This window comes from Nyctereutes procyonoides, unplaced genomic scaffold (genome assembly GCF_905146905.1).
Source record: "Nyctereutes procyonoides isolate TBG_1078 unplaced genomic scaffold, NYPRO_anot_genome, whole genome shotgun sequence".
NCBI classification, from domain to species: domain Eukaryota; kingdom Metazoa; phylum Chordata; class Mammalia; order Carnivora; family Canidae; genus Nyctereutes; species Nyctereutes procyonoides.
In genome coordinates, this window is record NW_026575140.1 from 13,037,377 (window position 1) to 13,060,106 (window position 22,730).

Here is a 22,730-nt window from a genome sequence, read left to right on the forward strand (position 1 = left end):
AGCAGAGCCTGGAGTCAGTCGGGGGCTCTATCCTGCGACCATGAGATCATGACCTGAGCCAAAACCAAGAGTCTGATACCTAACCAGCTGAACTACCCAGGCACCCCTGGATCTCATTTTTTTGCATGGCAAAATTAGGTAGCTGGACTCAAATGAAAACCTCTTTAAGTGCAGGAAATCTATGAAACTGCAAAATAATGCAGAGTTTCAAAACAGTTTGGGGGAAAAGAATGATCTCCTTACCAAATATTGACAACCGGAACAGTGTTGTCCTGAAGTCTTTTTGCTGATTCCCATAGCAAAAAGATCATAGGCTTTAATGTAAATTCTAAAACGATGTCACTTCTGGAAGAGGGGCACCTACGTGGCTCAGGGTTTGAGCATCTGCCTTTGGTTCAGGTCGTGATCCCTGGGTCTGGGGATTGAGTCCTGCATCAGGCTCCCGGCAGAGAGCCTGCTCTCCCTCTGCCTATGTCTCTGCCTCTCTCTGTGTGTCTCTCATGAATAAATAAATAAAACTTAAAAAGAAAAAGACTTCTGGAAGAGAGCAGGAGAAAATCTTCATGACCTTAGGTTAGGCAAGGATTTTTTTAGAATTGACCCCCAGGTACATGATTCATAAAAGCAAAAATTGATAAATTGCATTACATCAAAATTTAAAACTCTACTCTTCAAAAGGCATTGTTAAGAAAATGAAAAGACGAACTGCGTACAGGTGGAAAATATTTGCAAATTATTTATCTGAAAGAGGGCTTGTATCCACAATACACAGAGAACTCTCAAAACTCAATAGCGAAACAAAACAACCAGATTTAAATATGGGCAAAAGGTTTGAATAGACACTTCACCAAAGAAGAGGTATAGATAACAAATGAAATGAAAGGCTACTTGACATTATTATTAAATCATTAAGGAGATGCAGACTAAAGGCTCAGTGAGATACCACTCATCATGTGCTTATTAGAATTGCCAAATTATAAAGCCTGGCCATACCAAATGTTGGCAAGGATATAGAGGACTAGAACTCTTCTATACTCCCAGTGGAATGGAAAATGGCACAACCATTTTGCAAAAACAGTTTGACAGTTTCTTTAAATGTACACCTACCATATGATCCAGCTATATTTTCCTAGTTATTTACCCAAGAGAAATTTATTATTATTATTATTTTGCTAAATATTTTATTATTTATTCATGAGAAACACACACACAGAAAGAAGGCAGAAACACAGGCATAGGGAAAAGCAGGCTCCATGCAGGGAGCCTGACATGGGACTCGATCCCCAGTCTCCAGGATCACACCCTGGGCTGGAGGCAGCACTACACCGCTGAGCCACCGTGGCTGCCCTACCCAAGAGAAATTCAAGCATATGTTCAAATAAAGACACCTGAAAGTTCATAGCAGCCTTATTTGTAAATGCCAAAAATGATAAACAACTCAACTTTTCATCAACAGGTGAAAAATAAATTATGTTAAATCCATACATTGCAATCATTTTCAACAGTCAAAAGGAATGAATTACCAAGACATGCAACTACAGGGATGAATCTCAAAATAATTATATTGAGTAAAAGAAAGCAAACTTTTGTACACCGTATGATTTCATTTAAATAGAACTTTAAAATGTATACTAATCTATAGTGAAAGAAAGCAGATCAGTGGTTGCTTGGTGGGGGGAGTGGAAGGCAGTGATTTTAAAGGAGCATGAGGACACTTTGGGATTTGATGGGTATATTTGTTATGTTGGTTGTGCTGGTATAAAGATACATCAAAACTTACCAAATTGTACACATTAAGTATTATTGTTTGTGTGACAATAATACCTCAAAAATGCTGTTAAAAATCAGAATTGTGGGGCAGGAGTGGGTTGTATGGGCATAATGGAATTTTCTGGCATGATAACGTTTATTATCTTGATGGAGTTTGGGTTACTCGTGTGTGTGTACATTTGGCAAAACTCATCAAGTGATATATTTAAGATTTGTGCATTTCACAACATGGAAAATTTAGCTGCCCACCCTCCCCCACAAAACCCCATAAACAATCATTGAACTCCAGTTCATGACAGAAATGCTGAAGTGTTTAGAAACAAAGTGTACTGATATTTGATATTTTCTTTTAAATGCATGAAAATTAGAATGGATTAGGGACTCCTGGGTGGTTCAGTTGGTTAAGTGTCCAACTCTTGGTTTCAGCTCAGGTCATGATCTCAGGGTTGTGAGATCTAGCCCGGTGACTGGCTCCATGCTGGGTGTGGAGCCTGTTTAAGATTCTCTTCCTCTCCCTCCTCCTGTCCCTCTGGTTCCCCTACTCTTGCTTAGTATGTGCGCATGCACTCTCTCTCTCTCTCTCTCTCTCTCTCAAAAAAAAAAAAAAAGTATACAAAGAGGCTTGGATATTTGGGTAAGTATGTGCTAAATATAGTACATTGCCAGGTGTAGAGTTTAGGTGATGGGTTTACAGGTGTTCAGAATATAATTCTACTGACTTTTCAGTGCATTTGAAATTTTTCAAAAATAATGTTAGAGAAAAAATTAGGTACAGGGCCTTAGAAGATACCCTGTGCAAGAGCAGGACGCTGAAGATTAAGTTCCATTAGTTGTGCAGTGACTCCCCCTCGGCCTGTGGGTCTGCCAGAGTATAAATAATAGATCTACAACAAAGACTTTTGTTGACTCCTACAGCAAAGACAACAAAAGGATTTTAAAGATAAAAATAGTAGTACCTGATTAGCTATTGAAAAGAATACTTTAAAAAAAAAAAAAAGTAGGCTCTTGGGCAGCCCCGGTGACTCAGCGGTTTAGCGCCCCCTTCAGCCCAGGACGTGATCCTGGAGACTTGGCATCAAGTCCGACGTTGGGCTCCCTGCATGGAGCTTGCTTCTCCCTCTGCCTGTGTCTCTGCCTCTCTCTCTCCTCTGTGTCTTTCATGAATAAATAAATAAAATCTTTTTTAAAAATTAAAAAAAAAGTAGGCTCCAGGCCCAGCTGGGAGCCCAACAGAGGACTTGAACTCATGTCCCTGAGATCAAGACCTGAGCTAAGATCCAGTTTTAGATGCTTAACTGAGCCACCCAGACACCCCAAAAATGATAATTTTAGGTGTTTGACTTGTCATATTTTTTTCTCCATGTCTTTATTTATAGAAAAGATATGTTCTGGATTTTTAAAAAATCAAGAATAAGTAAAAAGTTAAAAAATAGAAATCAGGGATCCCTGGGTGGCGCAGCGGTTTAGCGCCTGTCTTTGGCCCAGGGCGCGATCCTGGAGACCCGGGATCGAATCCCACGTTGGGCTCCCGGTGCATGGAGCCTGCTTCTCCCTCTGCCTGTGTCTCTGCCTCTCTCTCTCTCTCTGTGTGACTATCATAAATAAATTAAAATTTAAAAAAATAGAAATCAGCCATAATTTTATTCCCCAGAGATGATTACTAGAATATAAGCTCCAAATGTGTTTTGTCTGTTGTTTCTTCAGTGATTGGAACAATGCCCAGCACATTTGCAGTTGAAAGAGTTGGGATGAGTCCTGGAAAAAAAAAAAAAGCAACATGTAGAGGTGTTAGTGTACCCTACGTAAAGCATATCCCATGAGCAAAGGTGTAAAAATTCAGAACAAATGGGCCATGTGCAGGAGGCACAGGAGATACATCTGAGTCTGGTAGAGCTTAAAATCTGAAATCTCCTAGGCTGGCATATTGTGTTTGTCCTCTTCAGCATTAAAATAATTCTTAGATGCCAATCTTTTAAAAATATGAACAATTTACAGAAAAATATGAATTTTCAGCTTTTTTGGGGGCAAAATAGAAAGCTTTGAAAACACTGGAATCCCATTCCTATGTAATAAAAATAGGCTGGAGTAGTTTGGAGGCTGTCCTTCTTCATAAAGTTCATCTGTTCACTGAAGCCCCTTCAGGCTCAACTCACTCATTTAGATTCCTCCCTAGACCCTTTAGGCAACCAGTTTGCAGTCTCTGGTAGGATTGGCATACACTTGTATTGGCCCTCCCCCTATTTGCATTCTCTCTCTGTCAAATAAAATAAATCTTTTAAAAATGAATTAATAACAATCCTTCTCAAGCTCTTTCAAAAATAGAAAAGGAGAGCATACTTTCTAACCCATTTTAGGAGACCAGCCTTATCCTAATACCAAAGGTAGACAAAGACACCACAAGAAAGAAAACTACAATATCATTGATGAATACAGATGCAAAACTCTTCAACAAAATTTAGGAAACTGAATTCCAGAGCATATTAAAGGATTATAACCTGTCACCAGATGGGATTTATTCCCAGAATGCAAGGTTGGTTCAATATATTAAAGTCAATGGAATACACTACATTAATAGAACAAAGGGGGGAAAAATCCACACAATCATCTCACTTGAGGAAGAAAAAAAATCATTTGGCAAAGCTCAACACCCTTTCATGATGGAAACACTTAGCAGACTAGGAATAGAAGGGAACTTCCTCAATATGATAAAGGACATTTATGAAAAACTCACAGCTGACATCATACCTCATAGTGAAATACTGGGTGCTTTTCCCCTAAGATCAGGAACAAGAGAAGGATGTTCATTCTCACCATGGCTATTCAACATTACCAGAAGTTCTATCCAGAGCAATTAGTCAAGAAAAAAAGAAATACAGACATCCAAACTAGAAGAGAAGATGTAGAAGTATCTCTGTTCACAGGTGATATAATCTTACACGTAGAAAACTCAAATAATCTATAATTTTTTTTTTTACTAGACTTAAATGACTTAAATGACTTCAGCAGAGTTTCAGGATACAAGACTAACACCCGAAAATAGTTGTGTTTCTATAACTCAGTCATGAAAATACAAAAAGGAAATTAAGAAAACAATTCCACTTGCACAGCAGTCCAAAGAATAAATTATTTAGGAATAAACATGACCAAGTGGGTGAAAAAGCTTGTACATGGGAAAGTACAAAATATTGCTGAAAAAAATGAAAGAGCTGTAGGAATGAATACCTGGACCCCACTCCTCTCTAGCCTGCCAATCTCTTGCAGGTGCCTCTATTTGCAGCCAATAAACAAGAGAACACATACTGATGCAGTTCGCATAGGTACAGAATGGGATGGGGAAAAATGCAGAGTGAATCTGAAGAACAGGAAAAAACTAGGCACATCTCATAATTCCAAAGTTTGATGTCTTTGTGAGCATGTTTCTGACATGTTGTTTCTACCAGCTTTTACTCATGGGGCCTTTTTCCCTTGTGTGATTTGTTTTTATTGTGAGTTTATAGTCCTTGAAATTTTATCTGTGGGAGTTTTTTGAGGTCTATGATTGATGTTGCAGCTCTCCACAGAAATTTGTAAATCCTTCTGAGATCCTTGAGGTTTTACCAGCCAGGAATACTTTATGCTAAATTTTTGACTTTGAGGTGTTTCAGACCATGCAGTTTGCATAAATTCAGCCTTCAGAGCTCCTTAAGGACTCTCTATGCTTGTGATTCTATATTCTCCTTTCTCCTCTCCATGCAGGCAAGGTCCTGGGAAGGGGAGTTTTGTGGCAGATACCTATGGTTATCCTTGTCATATCCCTTCTGTCTACCTCTCGTCTTAACTTCAGTTGTGGTGGAAGGTTCTGTCTGAATACTGTCTCAGCTTTAATTTCAGCCACAGGTCTGCAGATATTTCCTAGCAAGCTCTTGCTCAATTTGTGCTAACTGCAGTCCTCTTGAAGTGCACTCACTCATCCATCTTCCTGCTTTTGCTCCAGGACCTTTGTCAAAGCTAAAGAATCTGGTCGGCTTGCGTGCCAGGACAGCTCATAAGTGAGGAGGGAGTTGACACCCCTGAATACCATCCTCAACCAACAGGAGAGGAAGCTGGTGGATAAATATTCCAGCCTTTTGTCCTTTAGGTGGACAATCCTGGTAGATATTCTGTATGCTTCTCAGGATGCCCCTGCAGAATCGGCATGGGAACCTCACATACTCATCCTTATGTGGCACCCCACTTTCCTTTTCTAATCCTTCCCAACTTTTCCACTATTTCTGCAATCGCCTTCCACATTTACTACCACATCCATGTTCTCATTTTAGGGCTAATCTAAATGATAACAGGATCCCACCTTTATGTCTTTGCCAAAACAAGATTCCTCTTTCTCCTTCTCCTCCTTCTCTTCTTCCTCCCCCTCCTCCTCCTTCTTTTTAAATCATTTCTTCCTTCTCCCTGCTACAAGCTTATAAGGTATTTGGGATGGAGTGAAGATGAGAGTTTTGGCATTTTCCAAATTTCACATTCAACTTGTAGCATTCTTAGAAGATAAAATGTATTCATTGTGCCATTATCACCTCACTGTAATGAAAGCTCCAGTCAAATTTCAGCAACCATCATATCTTCCTGGAAAATTAGACCTGGAAATTCATACACACGGTTCTATATGTCCCTCAAGAACAGTCGATGAGACAAAATGGTAAGTCAAGAGAACAGGTAAGGTGGAAAAGTGCTAGAATTTTACAACCACAGACATTTGATTCCGAAACAGCCACTGGGAGGGCAGTTACAAGGGGCAGAGCCTCATAGTGTCACCAGAGGGCAGCAGAGGCCAGGGAACAGGTGGAGAGGCACCTGTTCATCCAACAGTGTAACCCGCCAGAGATCTGACAGAGACAAGACTAACATTCATTGGGGCCTGTTACAAGTTGGGCATTGTGCTGGGCACAATAAGAAATGGTGCAAAGTTCAAAGGCAGAGATCAGAAGCCAGAGCCAATGGAGGAATGGAACAGAGTGGAGTTAAGAGGGCAGTTCTTCAGGTCAGACCAGAAATGCTCAAAGATGGCATATCTGGAAGTACAAGCACAGCGCGAAAAACAAAAAACAAACAAAACTAATGTCTATGGGCCTGTCCTCTGCCAGGGCACCTGGGTTGTTGCTACAGAATCAATAAGTTAAATTTCGAGGATCACTGAGAGTCAGCTTGGATATCTACACGAATCAGAATTTAAATGGCCCTTTGCCCGAGCAAGCGTTAGACTTTCTTGATGATCTGTGAGTCTTCTCTCACTATAGAAACAAACATATTCAGGAGCGCCTGGGTGGCTCAGTCCGTTGAGCATCCAACTCTTGATTTTGGCTCAGGTCATGATCTCATGAGCCCCACTTCAGGATCCCCGCCCAGAGGGGAGTCTACTCCTTCCTCTCCCTCGCCCTCTGCCCTTCTCCCCCAAGCGCACATGCACTCACTGTCTCTAAAATAAATAAATAAGTATTTAAAACCAAAAAAGCACACAACCTTCCCCCCTTCCCCCCAAAACATAATCATGTACCTTGAGCTCCAGGCTTTCCCATCATGCTGTGTTGGCATTTTGATAATGTCCCATGCTTTCTCAAGCATCTAATCTTTGACTCTCACATCTTTTGCACTTGATAATAAAATTCCCCGACTCTACTAGATGGTCACTGAGAATACATCGTGAGTGCCAACTTGCTTGAGGTTAATGGCCTCATGGCACTTATATTCTTTTCTGTACAGTGAGGTTTACTGTCTTCCAAAGGCTCTGTGGAAATTCCCACTCCCCTGTAAAGTTCTAGTGGGCACAACTAAAAGCTCTGGGGGAATCTGTCCAGTGTTCACTGAGTAGAACTTTTCATTAATGGCTTGGTTTTACTATTTTTTCCCCCAAATCTTAGTACCACCCTATAAACTCACTTAAATGTTGGCGTTTCTTACTAGTTCTGTGTCAACCTTTTTATATACAGGGTTTTTTTTTTTCCAATTAATTTTTTGCTCAAACTTGACCATCTTAGACTTTTCTCTGGTGACTTGCACATTTACAACTAGTTAATCTCTTCCTTTGCTCCTCCTGTCTCTTCCTAGCTTGGGTGTGATGCTCTGTGGTCAGATTTCCAGCGCCACCTAGGAAGTGGAGGTTGTGACTTCTGCTGCTTGCATGGGCCTGGTTCCAGCAGTATGTGGGATGGGTGGCTCAGGCCACACTTAACTTCAGGCTGGGAGCCACATGGATAAAGCCACCACATGGGTGCTGGAGCCCAGACAGGCAGCAAGGGGCCAGGGCTCCCTCCATGCTGTCAGAGCCTCACCAACATTAGCTTCCTTACTCTTCTGCTTCTGTATCTTTGGGCAGGCAAATCCAGAGCCCATCTCCATTGGACCTGTTGAATTAGACCTTGAGGGTTGAGGGTTGGATCTGTATGTCGACAGGTTCCCCAGGCGGGAAATGACATGGCTGAGAAGACATCTTTAAGAAACTATTTTATCTGGACTGAGCTAGCCTGAAGTTCTAGTCCTCACAGCGGGCATTTATTACAGCCTTCCCCCTTTGTTTTAGGAAAGTCCATTGGAATCCTAGCTGGGATCTGATAAATTTCAGAAGAAATGACTCCCCAGGGGTGCATCAAGGCGATTGGCGCAAGTGACAACCTTCCAACCTCCACCCTGGGTGCCAGCAGCAAGGGGAGATGTGGTCTGCAAATAATTTTATTTTTATTTAAGATTTTATTTATTTATTTGACAGAGACAGAAAGAGCACACAAGCAGAAGGAGCGGCAGGGAGAGGGAGAGGGAGAAGCAGGCTTCCTGCTGAGCAGGGACCCTGACTCAGGGCTCAAGGGTCATGAGTTCAATGTGGGGCTTGATCCTAGGCCCTAGGACTCCGGGATCATGACCTGAGCCAAAGGCAGACACTTAATCGACTGAGACACTCAGGTACCCCTACAGAGAATTTTAAAACAGTAATAAAACCGAGAAGAGGATAGGGGTTGGTAAGCTTTTTATCATCATGATGCTCTGCAGGTCTACACAGCTTGATCAGTGATAAAATAAATACTCTCCCTCCTGGGCCAGCTACTCCCATCCCCCACCTGGCTCCCCTCCCCAGCCATGAAGTTTGGTGAGGCACCATCAACAAACAGCAGCAAACTTTTGTTGACTTTTTCAGTGTCTTTATTTTTCAAAATATACAATTTATTTACATCTTTATTTCACAATTGTAGTTTGTATATTTATTCTGAAATCTTTAAATAGCTCCACAGTAAACAATACAAATCACAGGATCCAACACACTGCTTCTTTTTAGCCTTTACACTCATCGAGTTTTCAAAAAAATTCAAGTAGTAACGGTTTGTGGGTAAGAAGGGAACAAAAAGAGGACACATTTTTTTTACATAAGCCTGACATGCAGGATTAGATAGGGCAGTCTGAGCAGCTACTTGGTCTGGGGCCAGACTAGGGACATTTATGTAGTTTATAAATAAGACCCTCTTATGAGCAGTGAGGGTTTTGGTTATGAGGAAGAAGGGGCGGGCACTCTTCTGCTGGTGGAGGTGCAGGAAAGCAAAAGGGGAGATAAGGCACCGCGTGAGGCTCCTTCTTGGCATAAGGAGGCAGTAGCTGGAAGGGTCCTGAGTGAGGGGGGCAGAGGCCTACCTATGCCAGGTGGAGGTCAAGAATGGCCAGATATGGGGTAGGGCTCCTACCCATGGAGAGGCCTCTTTAGCCTACCTTGGGGGAAAAGCTTTGTGATTCTAATGGCAGGTGAGGGGAGGGGAGGGCCAGAGAAGCTGGTGTTTCCTAAAGAGAGGAACCTGGGCTCCCATCAGCACCCCCCACCCATCTGCACAGGCATGTGAGGGCCACGTGTGTGGGTGCTGGATGTGTTGCAGCCTGAGGCATCTGGCGGTACAGCTGGCATTTGTGATTGGCGGGTCCAAAAGCACTGTCCCGGGAACTGGAGGTGGCCTATGGGAGGCATCATGTTGTCTCTTCTCCCGAGAGCACTTCATCCACCTCTGTGTTCTCCATTCATCAGGAGAACAGCAAAAGCCACCAGATCTCCCCAGGAGAGGAAGGTGAGGAAGACGAGGGACACGGGCCCTGCAGACCTGCTCATTGCTGTTAATGCCGGCAGCTCCACTGTGGGGGTGTGTCCTAGGAAGTCCAAGGTGCTAAGGCATAGGTGGGACACAGGCCCGGGCCCAGGGGTCAGTTTCCTTCATTCCCCTTGGGAAATTCCCCATTGGCCAGGTCCTGCGCAGTCCTGTGGGCTAAGGCTCAGGTCAGGGATGCTAGTGGAGAGGCCAGGATGATCCAGGAAAGTGCTAGTCCCTGAGACCTACTTGGCTGCTTAGTGGATGTGACCCACCTGTGGTGGGCCAGGATGGCAGTCTCAGGGTCAGCCCCAGTCTTCCTGGTTTCCCCAGCATTCCCCCCCAAGCACAAAGGCCTGGCCAAGCCTGTCCTGCCTGGCCAAGCAAACTTCTTTGCAGGGTCTGGATGGGGGCGGGGGTGGGACAAGGGGCCATGGCTGGGCTGAGGGCCGGACCAGGGGGCTGGGAGTTGTCACTGCATCTTCAGGTGGGGTTCTTCTGGTATAAGGGTGTGGAAGAAGTGATCCCACAATTTACTGCTGATGCCAAATCCTAGAGAGGGGAACAAATGGGAAGAAGATGAGGCACCAGTAAAGATGGGGGAGCGGTTTCCTCAGGAAGGGAGCCTGGGGAGGGCCAGCGCACAGGCAAGGTTTGGACATCTATCCCCACTGGCCTTCCCAGCATTCAGGGCCGTCCTGGCAAAAGTCAAGAGCCCGGTATTTGTGTCTCTAGTTCCCCAGAGATGCCATTGGAATATACCCAAGTTCCCTATCCAGCCTGAGTTCCTGGGGGAGCCTGGTCCTGCCTAACTCTTCCCTTCTCTCTCACGCTTTGGCCTCTTCCTTCTCTTTGGAGATGCCAAGTTCATTCCTGCTTCAGAGGCTGGAACAGAAGCTCTGTACCTGTTGCTCCAGGGATGCTCTTTCCCTAGACGTTGGATGCTGGCTGTTCTTAGCTGGTGCCCCAGGCTGTAAAGGCACCTTCCCGGACCACTGTCCCTAGTGCTGTGCTGTCTGATTCGGGAGCCCCTGGCCCGTGTGGCTGCTGAGCACTGACCATGTGGCTAGAGCTATGGGGGCACTAGATTCTTAATTTCATTTTATTTTCATTAACTTAAATTTCAGTTTGAAAAACGTACAGTTGATTGAGTTGCCGGAAAACTTTTAAGCACATTTAGGGCAACTATGTGAATCTACTTTTTGGGGCTTCTTTTATAGTAATTTTTATAAACTCTAAATATAGATCAAGTATTTCTAATGAATACTTAGCACTTGAATTGAGATGTGCTGTAAGCGCAAAGTACACCTCAGATGTCAAACACTTAATAGACGAAAAAGGATGTACAATATCTCCTTAGTGATTTTTTTATATTGGGTACAGGTTGAAATGATAATATTTTGGTTGTATTTGGCTTAATAAAATATATTATTAAAACTAAATTATATCTGCTTAATTTTACTTGTCAATGTGGCTGCGAGAAAATTTAAAATCACATCTGTGGCTTGCATTATATTTGGTTAGACAGGGATGGATCCTGCCCCACATCCTGTTGGGTTTTTTTCTCTGTGGAACTTATCACTGTCCAATATTATCTTTGCTCAGGGCATCTGGGGGCTCAGTGGTTGAGAGTCTGCCTTCGACTTAGGTTGTGATCTCGGAGTCCTGGGATTGAGTTCCTCATTGGGCTCCCTGCATGGAGCCTGTGTCTCCCTCTGCCTGTGCCTCTGCCTCTCTCTCTCTCTGTATCTCTCATGAATAAATAAATAAAATCTTTAAAAAAAATTATCTTTGCTCATTACTGGTTTCTTTGTCTCCCAGTGATCAGGGTAGGAGCCCCAGACTTTACTTGCCCTGTATTCCCAGTACCCAGAACAGTGCCTGGCCCTGGTGAGGGGCTCCATAGTGGCTGCCAAATAAATAAACAAATTGAGGCAGGGATGTGTTGACCTCACCTGACTTCTGAAATGCAAAGTGATGCTTGGCGTGGTGGGCCTTCATGTGGTACAGGTAGGAGCCCTTGTGTGGCGAGCCGAAGTGCAAGTAGTAGTGGATCATGTCATAGATGACATAGCCCAGAAGGCCCCCAACAAACAGAACACCCCCCACTGCCTCGGGCAGGAGGAGCCGTAGAATAAGGTAGAATAAGGCAATCCCCAAAGAAGCTGGCACAGGGGGGAAGACAAGGCGGGAATCATCAAAGGGTGCCTGTGGATAGAGAGGTTCAATGTCAGAAGATAGTCGGGTCCACCTGTCTGGAGTCACAGCATGGCAGCGGATGGGATGGAGCAGTCCCCACACATCCCAGCATGGTGGCAGCAACCTGTCATGGGCGGGCTTGGCACCTTCAGTGGATTTGGGGAGGGCAGGCCACCACCCCTGAAAGCCCTTGAAAGACTGTCCTGCTCTGGATTTCCAAACCAGGATGGGACCTGGAAGCCTGTCCAAGAACATGGTGGTGGATCTGACGTGGGTGGGGTGTTCACGGCTCAGAGTCCTGCTTTATGCTCACAAGGCTGCTTTGGCTCTGGAATTTGTAAAGTGCTAGAGAGGAGCCCCAGCACCAAATACCACCCAGGGTCCCTGGACTGAGGCCTGATGTTGACTGGGAGGGCAGCACAGCAGCAAGCTGAGGGGAATGCAGGCTCACAGGGTCGAATGCTACTGGGTGTTTCCGGATACGCTCTCCTCATCCCCACATCCTAATAGGAGCCCTTCTTGGTTCCAAGGGGGTGTGGTCACAGTGAGCCAGACCAAAGAGCCAAGTCCAGGGCTCTGGAGCTTCAAAAGCTAAGGGCCTGGTATTAGAGACAAGATTTTAGAGATGCCTTGGTGAGTATTCTAAGAGATAGGCCCTCTCTGGGCTTAGGGGGGAGAGAAAGCAGGTGATAGCCACAGAGCAACATGCTGATGCGTCCCACTCCCCCAGCAGCTCCTAGAAGAAGGCAGGAATGGAGGGGGGGGGGGAAGAACAAAGGGATGCCCTGGGAGAGGTTGAGAACAGCACAGTGCAGGAACCGAGAGGCAGCTGGCGGGGTGGGGGGTGGGGTGCAGCCTCCTGGGTCAGCCCTGGCTTCTGCTCCCAGCCTCTGGGTGACATACTGTCTGTCCCCGAAGAGCCCCAGGGTGGTGGTGGATGGCTGAGAGCACAGACTCTGGAGTTCATAGAATGGGGCATGACCTCCTGGCTGTGCCAGGTATGACTTTGGGCAAGTCCCTCAGTTTCTTAATCTCTCCAAGCCTCAGTGTGCCGCTCTGTGGAATGCAGAGAACTATAGCACCATCTTCAGAAGGAAGCTGCACAGGGGCAGTTACTTTTTTACTGTTTTGTTCAATGCTGTTTAGAACAGTGCCTGCACATGGGGAGTACTCGGTGGTGAACACTGGTTGAAGAGATGAATAAATGAACTCGTTGCTGGGAAGATGAAAGATGACTCTGAAATGTACCTGCAGCAGGCCTGGTGTTGCTGGTGATGGTGTGCGGGCACGCACCCTCACTCTGTCCACGCCCAGTTCAGATTAGGACCCGGTCACCCCTCTGAGCAACATCGAATGCCCCAATTGCCTCCTGTTCCCACCCCGAATCCCACAAAGATCAGCAGCCCCCCTGCATTGGTTACGGAGCCGGCCCTGCTCACCTTGTGGTGTTGGCCATGCAAGACGAAGTGCAGCATGATGAGGTAATAGCTGTTGCTGGGGGGCTTCATGTGGAACAGGAAGCGATGGATGAGGTACTCTAAGAGGCTCCAGAGGAACAGCCCCATTATGAAGAGGCCCGGGAACACAGACTCAGGCATGGCTACTGAATACTCTGCAGAATGGCAGGAGAGAGGCCAAGTCAGGGCGGCCCCCCATGGGCAGCGATGCCTGGTGGCTCCAGACGTCCCATCTCGCTGTCTGGTCACCTTGGGAGCTGCTGCTCTGCATCTAGCAGCTCTGGGGCTGGCCACACTGATGGGGCTCTTGGGTCAAAATGGGCAGGAGGCTGTGAGGATCTGTGCTAGGCTTGGAGGGGTCCTCTCGGGGAACAATGGGGCTGCTGGCAAGAGGTCTGAGATCTCCCTTAGGAGGGCTAAGGGGAGCTAAGTGCTGGAACTCTCCCCAGTGCTGGTCTCAAAGTGTCCCCCTCCAAATTCTTACATGAACTGAAACCTCACTGCTAATGTGAGGGTATTGGAACATGGGGCCTTTAGAGGGTGATTGGGTCATGAGGGTGGAGCTGTCCTGAACAGGACCTGCGCTCCCATAAAAGAGACCCCACTGAGCTTCATGTAAGGATACAATGAGAAGTTTGGGACTTACAGGGGGGCCCCTCACCGGACCAGGATGGCATCCTGATCTTGGACTTCCAGTCTTTGGAACTGTGGGCAATAAATTTCTGTTTTTTATAAGCCACTTGGTCTGTGATGTCTTGTTAAAGCAATCCAAATGGCTGACACGTCTGGTAGGGGGGGACCTTGCATCAGTGGCACAGGAAAGAGGGAAGGATGATCCCAATGAAGCCAGTAGAGCCAGAGGATTATTGATGAAAATGTTAGCAACCAAGGATGGCAGAGGGGGCGGGCAGGAAGGACAGAAAAATCCAAGTAGAGAAATATTAACAGACAAGACTTGAAGTCATAGTGTAAGAAGGAGATGTGAAAACCCTGAAGATGATTCTTCAGAGACCAGAAGACCGGAGACATGGGATTGTCATCATGTGTGAGGTTACCCACCCCACCCCTCTGAAGACAGCCTGCAGTCTTGGAAGCTCTCATTTCTTTCCCCCATTCATTCTTGGCTTCATGGGACGCCAGCTCTGGTCACTGTTTTCTCCACACCTAAGCTGTATTTTTCTCCACAAGCCATTGCTCTGGCCAGACTTCCTCTCCCTTTTGAAAAATAACAGCTTTATTGAAATATAATTCACATATCCTACAATTCACCCACTTAAAGTATACAATTCAGTGGGTCTTTTTTTTTTTTTAGTATATTCACTATTGTGCAACCAATCACCAGTCAATTCTAGAACATTTCTATCACCCCAAAAAGAAACACCTGTCTCTGCTAGCAGTCACTCCTCTTTCCCACCCCTGCTGCTTCCCAGCCCCTGGAAACCACAAATCTACTTTCTGTCTATGGATTTGCCCATTCTGGATATTCCATACAAGAGGAATCCTACAACATGTGGTCTTTATGACTGGCTTCTTTTACATGGACTATTTTCTTTTTTTTTTTTTAATTTTTTTTTAAATTTTTTTTTTAATTTTTTATTTATTTATGATAGTCACAGAGAGAGAGAGAGAGAGAGAGGCTCAGAGACATAGGCAGAGGGAGAAGCAGGCTCCATGCACCGGGAGCCCGATGTGGGATTCGATCCTGGGTCTCCAGGATCGCGCCCTGGGCCAAAGGCAGGCGCCAAACCGCTGCGCCACCCAGGGATCCCCTACATGGACTATTTTCAAGGCACATCTGTGTTGTAGCATGTGTCAGGAGGCTGAATATTTTTCCCTTGTACGGCTGTACCACCTCTGTTTATCCATTCATCAGTTGATGGACATCTGGGCTTTTTCTACTTTGGGGCCATTACGAATAATGCTGCCATGAGCATTCATGTACAAGTTTTTGTGGGGGTATGTTTTCAGATGTCCTGGGGACAAGCCTAGGAGTGAAGTTGCTGGTTCATATTGTAACTATATTTCATCTTTTGATTTTTGCGGGATGTTTCAAGGGAGCAAGTCCACAGCTTCAGATTCTCCAAAGCTCAAAAAAAAAAAAAAAGATTCTCCAAAGCTCTACAACCCATATGGTTAGAATACACAGCTCGTCTCCCTGCCCACTGGGTCACTTAGCTTTTCTCCTCTTCTCTAGATGCCCCTGTCAGGTACCATCATGGAAATGCTGCTTCTGTCCCCAGCGTCAAAGCCTTGACTCTCTACTCCCACACACCCTCTGCTGGTGGAAGTCAGCCACACCAAGAGGCTACCCCCCCAACCCCTGCCCAGACTTCCACCTCCACCGGGGTCCTGGACAGCCACTTGCTACAGGGCACCTCTATATGGCTGTCCACAGGCCCCCAAAGTCAACAGCTGCCAAATGAAGCCAATCCTCCTCCTCTTCTTCCTGCCCATCCTGTCATTCCCAGGTTGCTCCTCATGGGTTCTTTCCTCAGCCAGGGTTCCGACATCCACACATGACCTAATGCTTAGCTGATCCTTTTCTGGATCCATCCAGGTGGCACCAGGCTCTGTAATTCCTCCTCTTTAACATGTCTTGGCAAAGTAAAAGAAGCCAGATACAAAAGTCGATGTGTTGTATGATTCCAGTTGTATGGAATGTCCAGAATTGGCCAATGTATAGAGGCAGAAGTTGTATTTGGTGGTTACCAGGGGCTGGAGGAGGGAAAAATGGGGAGTGACTGCTCAATGGGTTCGGGGTTTCCTTTTGGGGTGATGAACATGTTCTGGAACTAAATGGAAGTGGTGATTGCACAACGTTGTAAATGCACTAAATGCCACTGAATTGCTCACTTTAAAATGGTTAATTTTATATTAGGTGAATCTCATCTCAATTAAAAAAAATCTGGTCCATTTGCTGCTCTTAATCCCCTTACCACTTTATCACCTCTTGCCCAATGAGGCATCTGCCTCCCATCCCAATTCCCTGTCCCCATATACTGTTCAAAGTCTTTTTTGGGACCTCGTTACCGTTAGGTAAAGGCCAAATCCCCAGCAGCAAGCACTCCCTTGAGACCCATGCTGCCAGCCACGTCCCTGCCTCGTTTCCCTGTCATCTGTACTGAAGGGCCAAACCAAAGCCCTGTGGCTCCTTAGATGTACTCATCCTCCCTCTTCCCCACTCCTACTGTATCCCTAATTTTGCTCATATTTTCTTTACTGGGATCCTCTCCCTACCCCTTTATCCTTGGAGATTCAGCCCAGGTGTCTGGTGCGAGAAGCCGGATGCCCTCATCCCCACCTGGGCTGGTTTGGAAGCACCGGCCCCACCCCTCATGTCCCACTTGTCACACTGCCCTGTGGCTGCTGTTCTACCATCCGTCCCCGTCCCCAGTGCACTGGCCATGGGCCAGTGGGCCGAGTGTGGGTGACCACCCGTGGCTGTTGAGGAAGGAAGAAAGCCCAGGACAGCAAAGGGGCAGGGAGGGACCTTCCGGCTCTTTGAAACAGAATCTGGGCCCAGCCCCATTCTGACAAAACAATCAAGGACCAAAGTGAACTTGACCTTTTGTACCAGGTCAAGCTGGGGGTGGGGGAGGGTGAGCAATAAGAGAGGCTTGAAGGCTTCTCAGATGGGACCACATTGCTGACTGCAACCCCGCCCAACCCTGGGCCTTGGGGGGGGGCCCCCCCCCCCGCGGAGCAGTGATGTACAGCTAGATCCCTAGGAGTTTGCACCGGAAGGTGGCTTCCTCCTAAGGAGTAGCTCTGCCAGGTACTGTCTCGGGGACTGTACTGAGCTCGGTGGGTGGATGTTCACCAGGATGTCAACCTAAGCTGAGTCCATGTTTGGTACAAGATGCTTGCCTGACCGCAATGTGAGGGGCTATCTGGCCCCGGCGGGGCTGCTCTGGGAGGCAAGAGGGCCTTGCTTCCAGGGAAGCTCTGACACCTCTTCCCTGGGTTCCTCAGAACCCTCTGGGGGAGTACAGAGAGCATGTATTTTGGATTTGTAGCCCTGGGTTCAAATCCTGGCTCTGCACCATCTCAATATTTTCTCAACAGTAAAACTAATCCTACCGTCACGAAAGACTGTTGTTAGGAGGGAGGAGTCACAGAATACGTGACTATATGATAAGGATATATATTATACAGTAAGACTAATATAATATTATCTATTAATACTAATGATATAGTGATCCTCATATATAATAAATTGCTACCACGATTTTTAAATGGAGCCATTTAAATTTAAGTATGAGGCAAAATACATCCAAGTTCTAACTTGCGCTCCTATTGTGCTCACCTTGTCTTGATTCTCCTTGTAGAGTTCTGGAGGGTCACTGGTTGAGGGAGAGGGTTCCCAGCCCAGCCCCTTGTCTCCCCTGCACAGGGCGCAGGAGCCCTACCTTGCTGCTTAGCTCTCCTGACAGCAGGGAAAGGACTGGACACACAGGAACATTCCCTGGCCACGGATTTTGGTCTTGGCCCTCACTGGGGGTCCTGCAACAGAGTCCCCATGGAGGCCGGTACCCCTAGGGTGTTGCCTGGCAATGGTTCTGGTGTGGTGCATGCTCTAATCTGCTCCCAGGAACTGCTCCAGGGGCCGTCCTAGGTTTGGAGAACTGGTGTCCCTGTTCAGCCTCCATCAGGTGCTTCTTGGCACCCTGAACTTTCTGCCTTTGTTGTGGTGTATCCTTTGTCCACCAGCTGCATTGGGACCCTGCGAGCATTCCCAAGCCTCACTCTGCGGCTCTTATGTCCTTTGCCTGGGGCCTGGGGCTCATCTGATGAGCTAGGGGATGAGGGAGGGATGTGGATACATCTCTCTTGTGCCATCATCACTGGCACTGTGGTCACAGACTCTACACTGGCCCTCTCTCAGATGGCACATTTCAGCTCTCTGCAGAGGCTGCGTTCGGACCCAGCCCTCAGATCACCCTCCCTGCCACACAGAAGAGTCCCCTCCTATAGGTCAGGTCTCTGCCCGCCCTGTCACCCCAGCATCACCCGTCGGCCCATCCAGCCGGAGCTGGTACTGAGTGGCATCTCTGGAGGAATCCTGCAGAGGGACCTCGGCCAAAGCGTCGGCATCCCCTTCCCCCTCCGGCTGCCAGCCTTGGCGGCCCTGCCACTGTTGCTGATTGTTAGGGGAGCGCCGGGTGGACAGTGGGCGATTCAGTGAGCAGGCCTTCTGAGCAACAAGCCCTGTGCTGTGCCTGAGCTATTCAGCGTGGGCAGAAAAGGGTAACCGCGGCTTGCAGGGTGTGTGGGTTAACCCTCAGTGAGCGGGAGCGGGTCTGGGCTCTGGGGGACTTCCTACAGCCTGTTCAGCTCCCACCATATCCGCCTCTGCCCCTCTGCCCCGGGCCAGCTAGGGAAACTGAGACCCTGGTCGCTGTGGCCCTGGCCCCTCTCCTCTAAGCCATTCACACCCTCAGCTTGCCACTCCCAGCAGAGGCAGGCAGGAACGAAGCCTCGGAATATAGGGAGAGGGAGCCCGTGTCTGGCAGAGAGAGGGAGGCTCTGAAGAACATGATGTGGGATCAGGAGGGGAAAGCCCACCTCAACTACCCCCAGCAGCCATTTCCCACCTATCCCCCAACCTCGCCTCGGTTGGAGCCACCCACCAGGGGCTAGTACCTCCCAGAGGCAGGCTGAGCCAGGTCAGAAGGCCATCAGGGCAGGTGACTTGTTCCTAGAGGTACCTGGAAATCAGTAAGCTTGGGAGGCAGGCTGGCAAAAGTGGCCACCCCCAAACCTGTCCCAGCCATGGGACCCTGAAGCACTCGATTGACTTCCCTAAGGCAGCATCTCCTCATCTCTAAAAGGGCATGATGACAGTGCCTCTCTTGTGGGAATGCTGGGAGGAGTAAGAGAGATGGTCCCTGGAAAGCAGCAGGCCTGGCGTGTGCCAAGCGCTCAGTAGTGGCTAGTGGGGTTGGTACTCCAAGTCAGGGGCCCTGCTGTGCAGGCCTGTAGGGACACTGCAGGGCACTCCCCCATCCTTCTCTCCTACGTTCTAATCTGTACTGTGTTCTTGGAGCACCTGGGGTCCAGCTCTCAGCTGTGCACCTACTGAAATGATTTAACTCAGTTTCTTGACAATCCCAAGTCACACATTTTCCAGCATTAGCCTCAGCAAGAAGCCTTCTCCTTTATGGTTACATCTCCTGACAACATGATTTCATTTAGTGTCTGCTAACATGTTGCTGGTCCTTATTTTTTTTCTTTATCCATTTGGGGTTGGGGTGGGGGGAGTCTGACATTGTTCTCTGGAAGTCTATTGCTACAGAGAGGCCTCATTTACAAACATTTATGATGTTGTTTGGGGTTCTATGTTCTTAGAAACTCAGGACCAGAGACAGCACTGGAATCTCCTGCTCCCAAAGGGGAACCAACCTTACCTGTGCTGAAGGACTCGAAGAGTCGAACGTTGCCCTGAGCGAGGGTTTGGTAGTAGGACCAACTGAGGTACAGCATCAGGGGCATCCAGATGACAGGGACACTGTACCTGCAGGAGGGCCATCGGGGTAAAGAGAGAGACATAATACACAGGTGCTCGACAGTGTCCAGCTTCCCCAGAAATGCACCTCTCAATGATAGGAAGGAATAAATGAGACCAAAGCATGTACGGAAAGCATATGGAGACACAGGGCCAAAGGGACACTGCTTTGGGGGCAGGGAGGAGAAAAGAAGAGAGACACTGTAAGTCTATTTGCTTCCACCTCTGAGATAAGTTATTGGCAGAAAAGAACTGCATCCCTATGGCTAGACTCTGCGCAGCTGGATAGATGCTGACCTCTTGTGGCAAAGAAGCCAATTGCAGGCAAAATTATTCCTTTGGGCTTTAGAGGCTGGAAAATCCTCAAAAGAGTCTAGAATAGAACAGGGGTGACATTATTTATATTATTTATATTCCCCAAATGAATGAGACCATATAATGTTTGTCCTTCTCCGATTGACTTATTTCACTCAGCATAAAGAATAGTGAAAGGGAATAAAGGGGAAAGGAGAAAAAATAAGTGGGATATATCAGAAAGGGAGACAGAACATGGAAGACTCCTAACTCTGGGAAACGAACTAGGGGTGGTGGAAGGGGAGGAGGGCGGGGGATGGGGGTGACTGGGTGGCGGGCACTGAGCGGGGCACTTGATGGGATGAGCACTGGGTGTTATTCTGTATGTTGGCAAATTGAACACCAATAAAAAATAAATTTATTATTAAAAAAATAAAGAAATAAAATAAATAAATAAAAGCTGTTGGAGGCAGCTAAAAAAAAAAGAACAGGGGTGACATTTAAAGTGGTTTCTGGCTACCTGTTCAGTTGCCACTCACTCAATGGACAAACCATGCAGAGGAATGGATTGTGTCTATGGCATGTTCCACTATCACCAAGAGCTTACTGGATAGCTCTGGGCTCTGGGGGAGGGACCCAGTTGCACCTTCCCCTTCTGTATCTGACTGGCAGCATCAGGAGAGAGGAATAGCCCACCATGGGCCCTGAGCAGGGCTCACCAGACACTCTTGGAGAGGGACTCGATGAGGTCAGAGTGGAAGAGGCGGATGGGCCTGATCACTGGCTGGTGGACCCACTCATCGTACTTCTCTCCCAGGTGGCCTACTTGCCACAGTAGGGGCTTCTGCCAGTCTACCAGATCCTGCAAGAGACAAAGTCAAGTGGACCTGATATTCATACCCGTGCACACTCATTCTTCCAATATCCTGACCCCCATCCTCCACCTCAGCTCTTGTGGTCTGAATGGCACTAGCCACCCTTCCATTTCAATGATCCCAGAACTGACCAAGCCCCTCATCTCAACCCCCTGGTCACAGAAATGTGATCTAGGACAGGCCCATGACCTGAGCTGGAGCAATGAGCCATCAGACACTCTTTCTTTCTTCCTGCTGGAGTTGCTACGTTGCCAGGGCAGAACCCTGGAGTTGCCAGCAAAGCCTACTTGAGGACTTGGTTAACACAGAGGATGGCCATGCCGGGAGTCAGAGACACTGAATCTGGGAGATGACACCTGCACAGCCAGATTCAGCCATGCCTGAAGCCTGAAGTCTGTCTCAGAACTCTAGGTACAGGAGCCAATACATTCTGTACTGGCAATAAAAGAGGCCTTTCCCCCTTTACCATGGGCTTTCTTCTTGATGTTGGCCTGGGTGATTCATTCATTCATCCATTCAAACTATCATTCATTCAAAAATTTTCTTGATATTTCATCTATATATGTTTTTAGCAAGCTGTTGAGAGAAAACAAAACAAAACAAAACAAAACAAAACCAGGAGTGTAAGAGACCATCTTTGCTTTATATAGCTTAGTGCTTAATCAGAGTTGAGTCTAGACCTCAGGCCAGGGTACAAATCCATCACTTAGTGTGTGTCTTTGGAAATTTACTTGACCTTTTTGAGCCTCAGCTTCCCCAGCTATGAGATGGAAGTAATAATGGTACCTGCATAATGTGCTTGGCAAGATTCATCTAAACATGCCAGGTGAGATAGCTTAGTGGTGAAGCAGGCAGGCTGAGATTCAGAGGTCGAACGATTGGCACGAATGCTCAGGGTCAAAGAGAAAGACTTTGCAGAAAACCTGGGGTTTGTGCTAGAGCTCACCCAGCATGGAGGACTTAGAAAGGAGGAGAGGGGAAGGGTGTAGAGGGAGATGTAGCGTTGAGAATGACTGTGGTCCATTTGGTACCTTGACACTGATCTGCAGGGCAGTAGGAAGAAATCTGCTGACAGTTTTAGATGGCAAAGCGTCCCATCCTAGGCCCATGAGTTGGCACTTTATCCTTCAGGCCAATTGTTTCCAAGGTGGGGACGCATGCATATCCTAGGGGATCCACAGGCTGATCCGCAGACACAGAGAGGAAATATTAGAGACTCCTTCTATTTGGTAATATATTTATCTCATCTTGAAACCACATATGAATGAATGCTTTTTAATACAAGAGTACATTAGCATTTGCAAATAATTTATAATTAAAATGGACATACAATGGAGAATGTGCTCTTAATGTTTTACTCACAGGAATGCAAGATCAAAAAAGCTTGGAAGCTGCAGCTCTAGGCGATGGGAAACCCTTGAAGATTTCTGATGAGTGTATTAAAGAAGATTAATCTGTACCAAAGTCAGTAAACTAAAACTGATAAAGAACAATGAACTTGTAGTGAGGAACCATCTTGAAAGCCAGACTCTGCCATTTACCA

General features: G+C 46.9%; 1 protein-coding gene across 1 annotated transcript in view; it reads right to left on the reverse strand.

Moving 5' to 3' along the window:
• Positions 1-8,911: 8,911 nt before the first annotated feature.
• The window catches only part of FA2H (fatty acid 2-hydroxylase), a 45,986-nt gene continuing 32,167 nt past the window's right edge, over positions 8,912-22,730 (reverse strand). The window contains exons 3-7 of the mRNA XM_055305403.1: positions 21,032-21,174; positions 19,921-20,027; positions 13,496-13,668; positions 11,813-12,065; positions 8,912-10,409 (exon numbers count right to left, since the gene is read on the reverse strand). Coding sequence (XP_055161378.1) covers positions 10,330-10,409; positions 11,813-12,065; positions 13,496-13,668; positions 19,921-20,027; positions 21,032-21,174 — 756 coding nt within the window. The 3' untranslated portion in view covers positions 8,912-10,329. The remainder of the gene's footprint in view (positions 10,410-11,812; positions 12,066-13,495; positions 13,669-19,920; positions 20,028-21,031; positions 21,175-22,730) is intronic.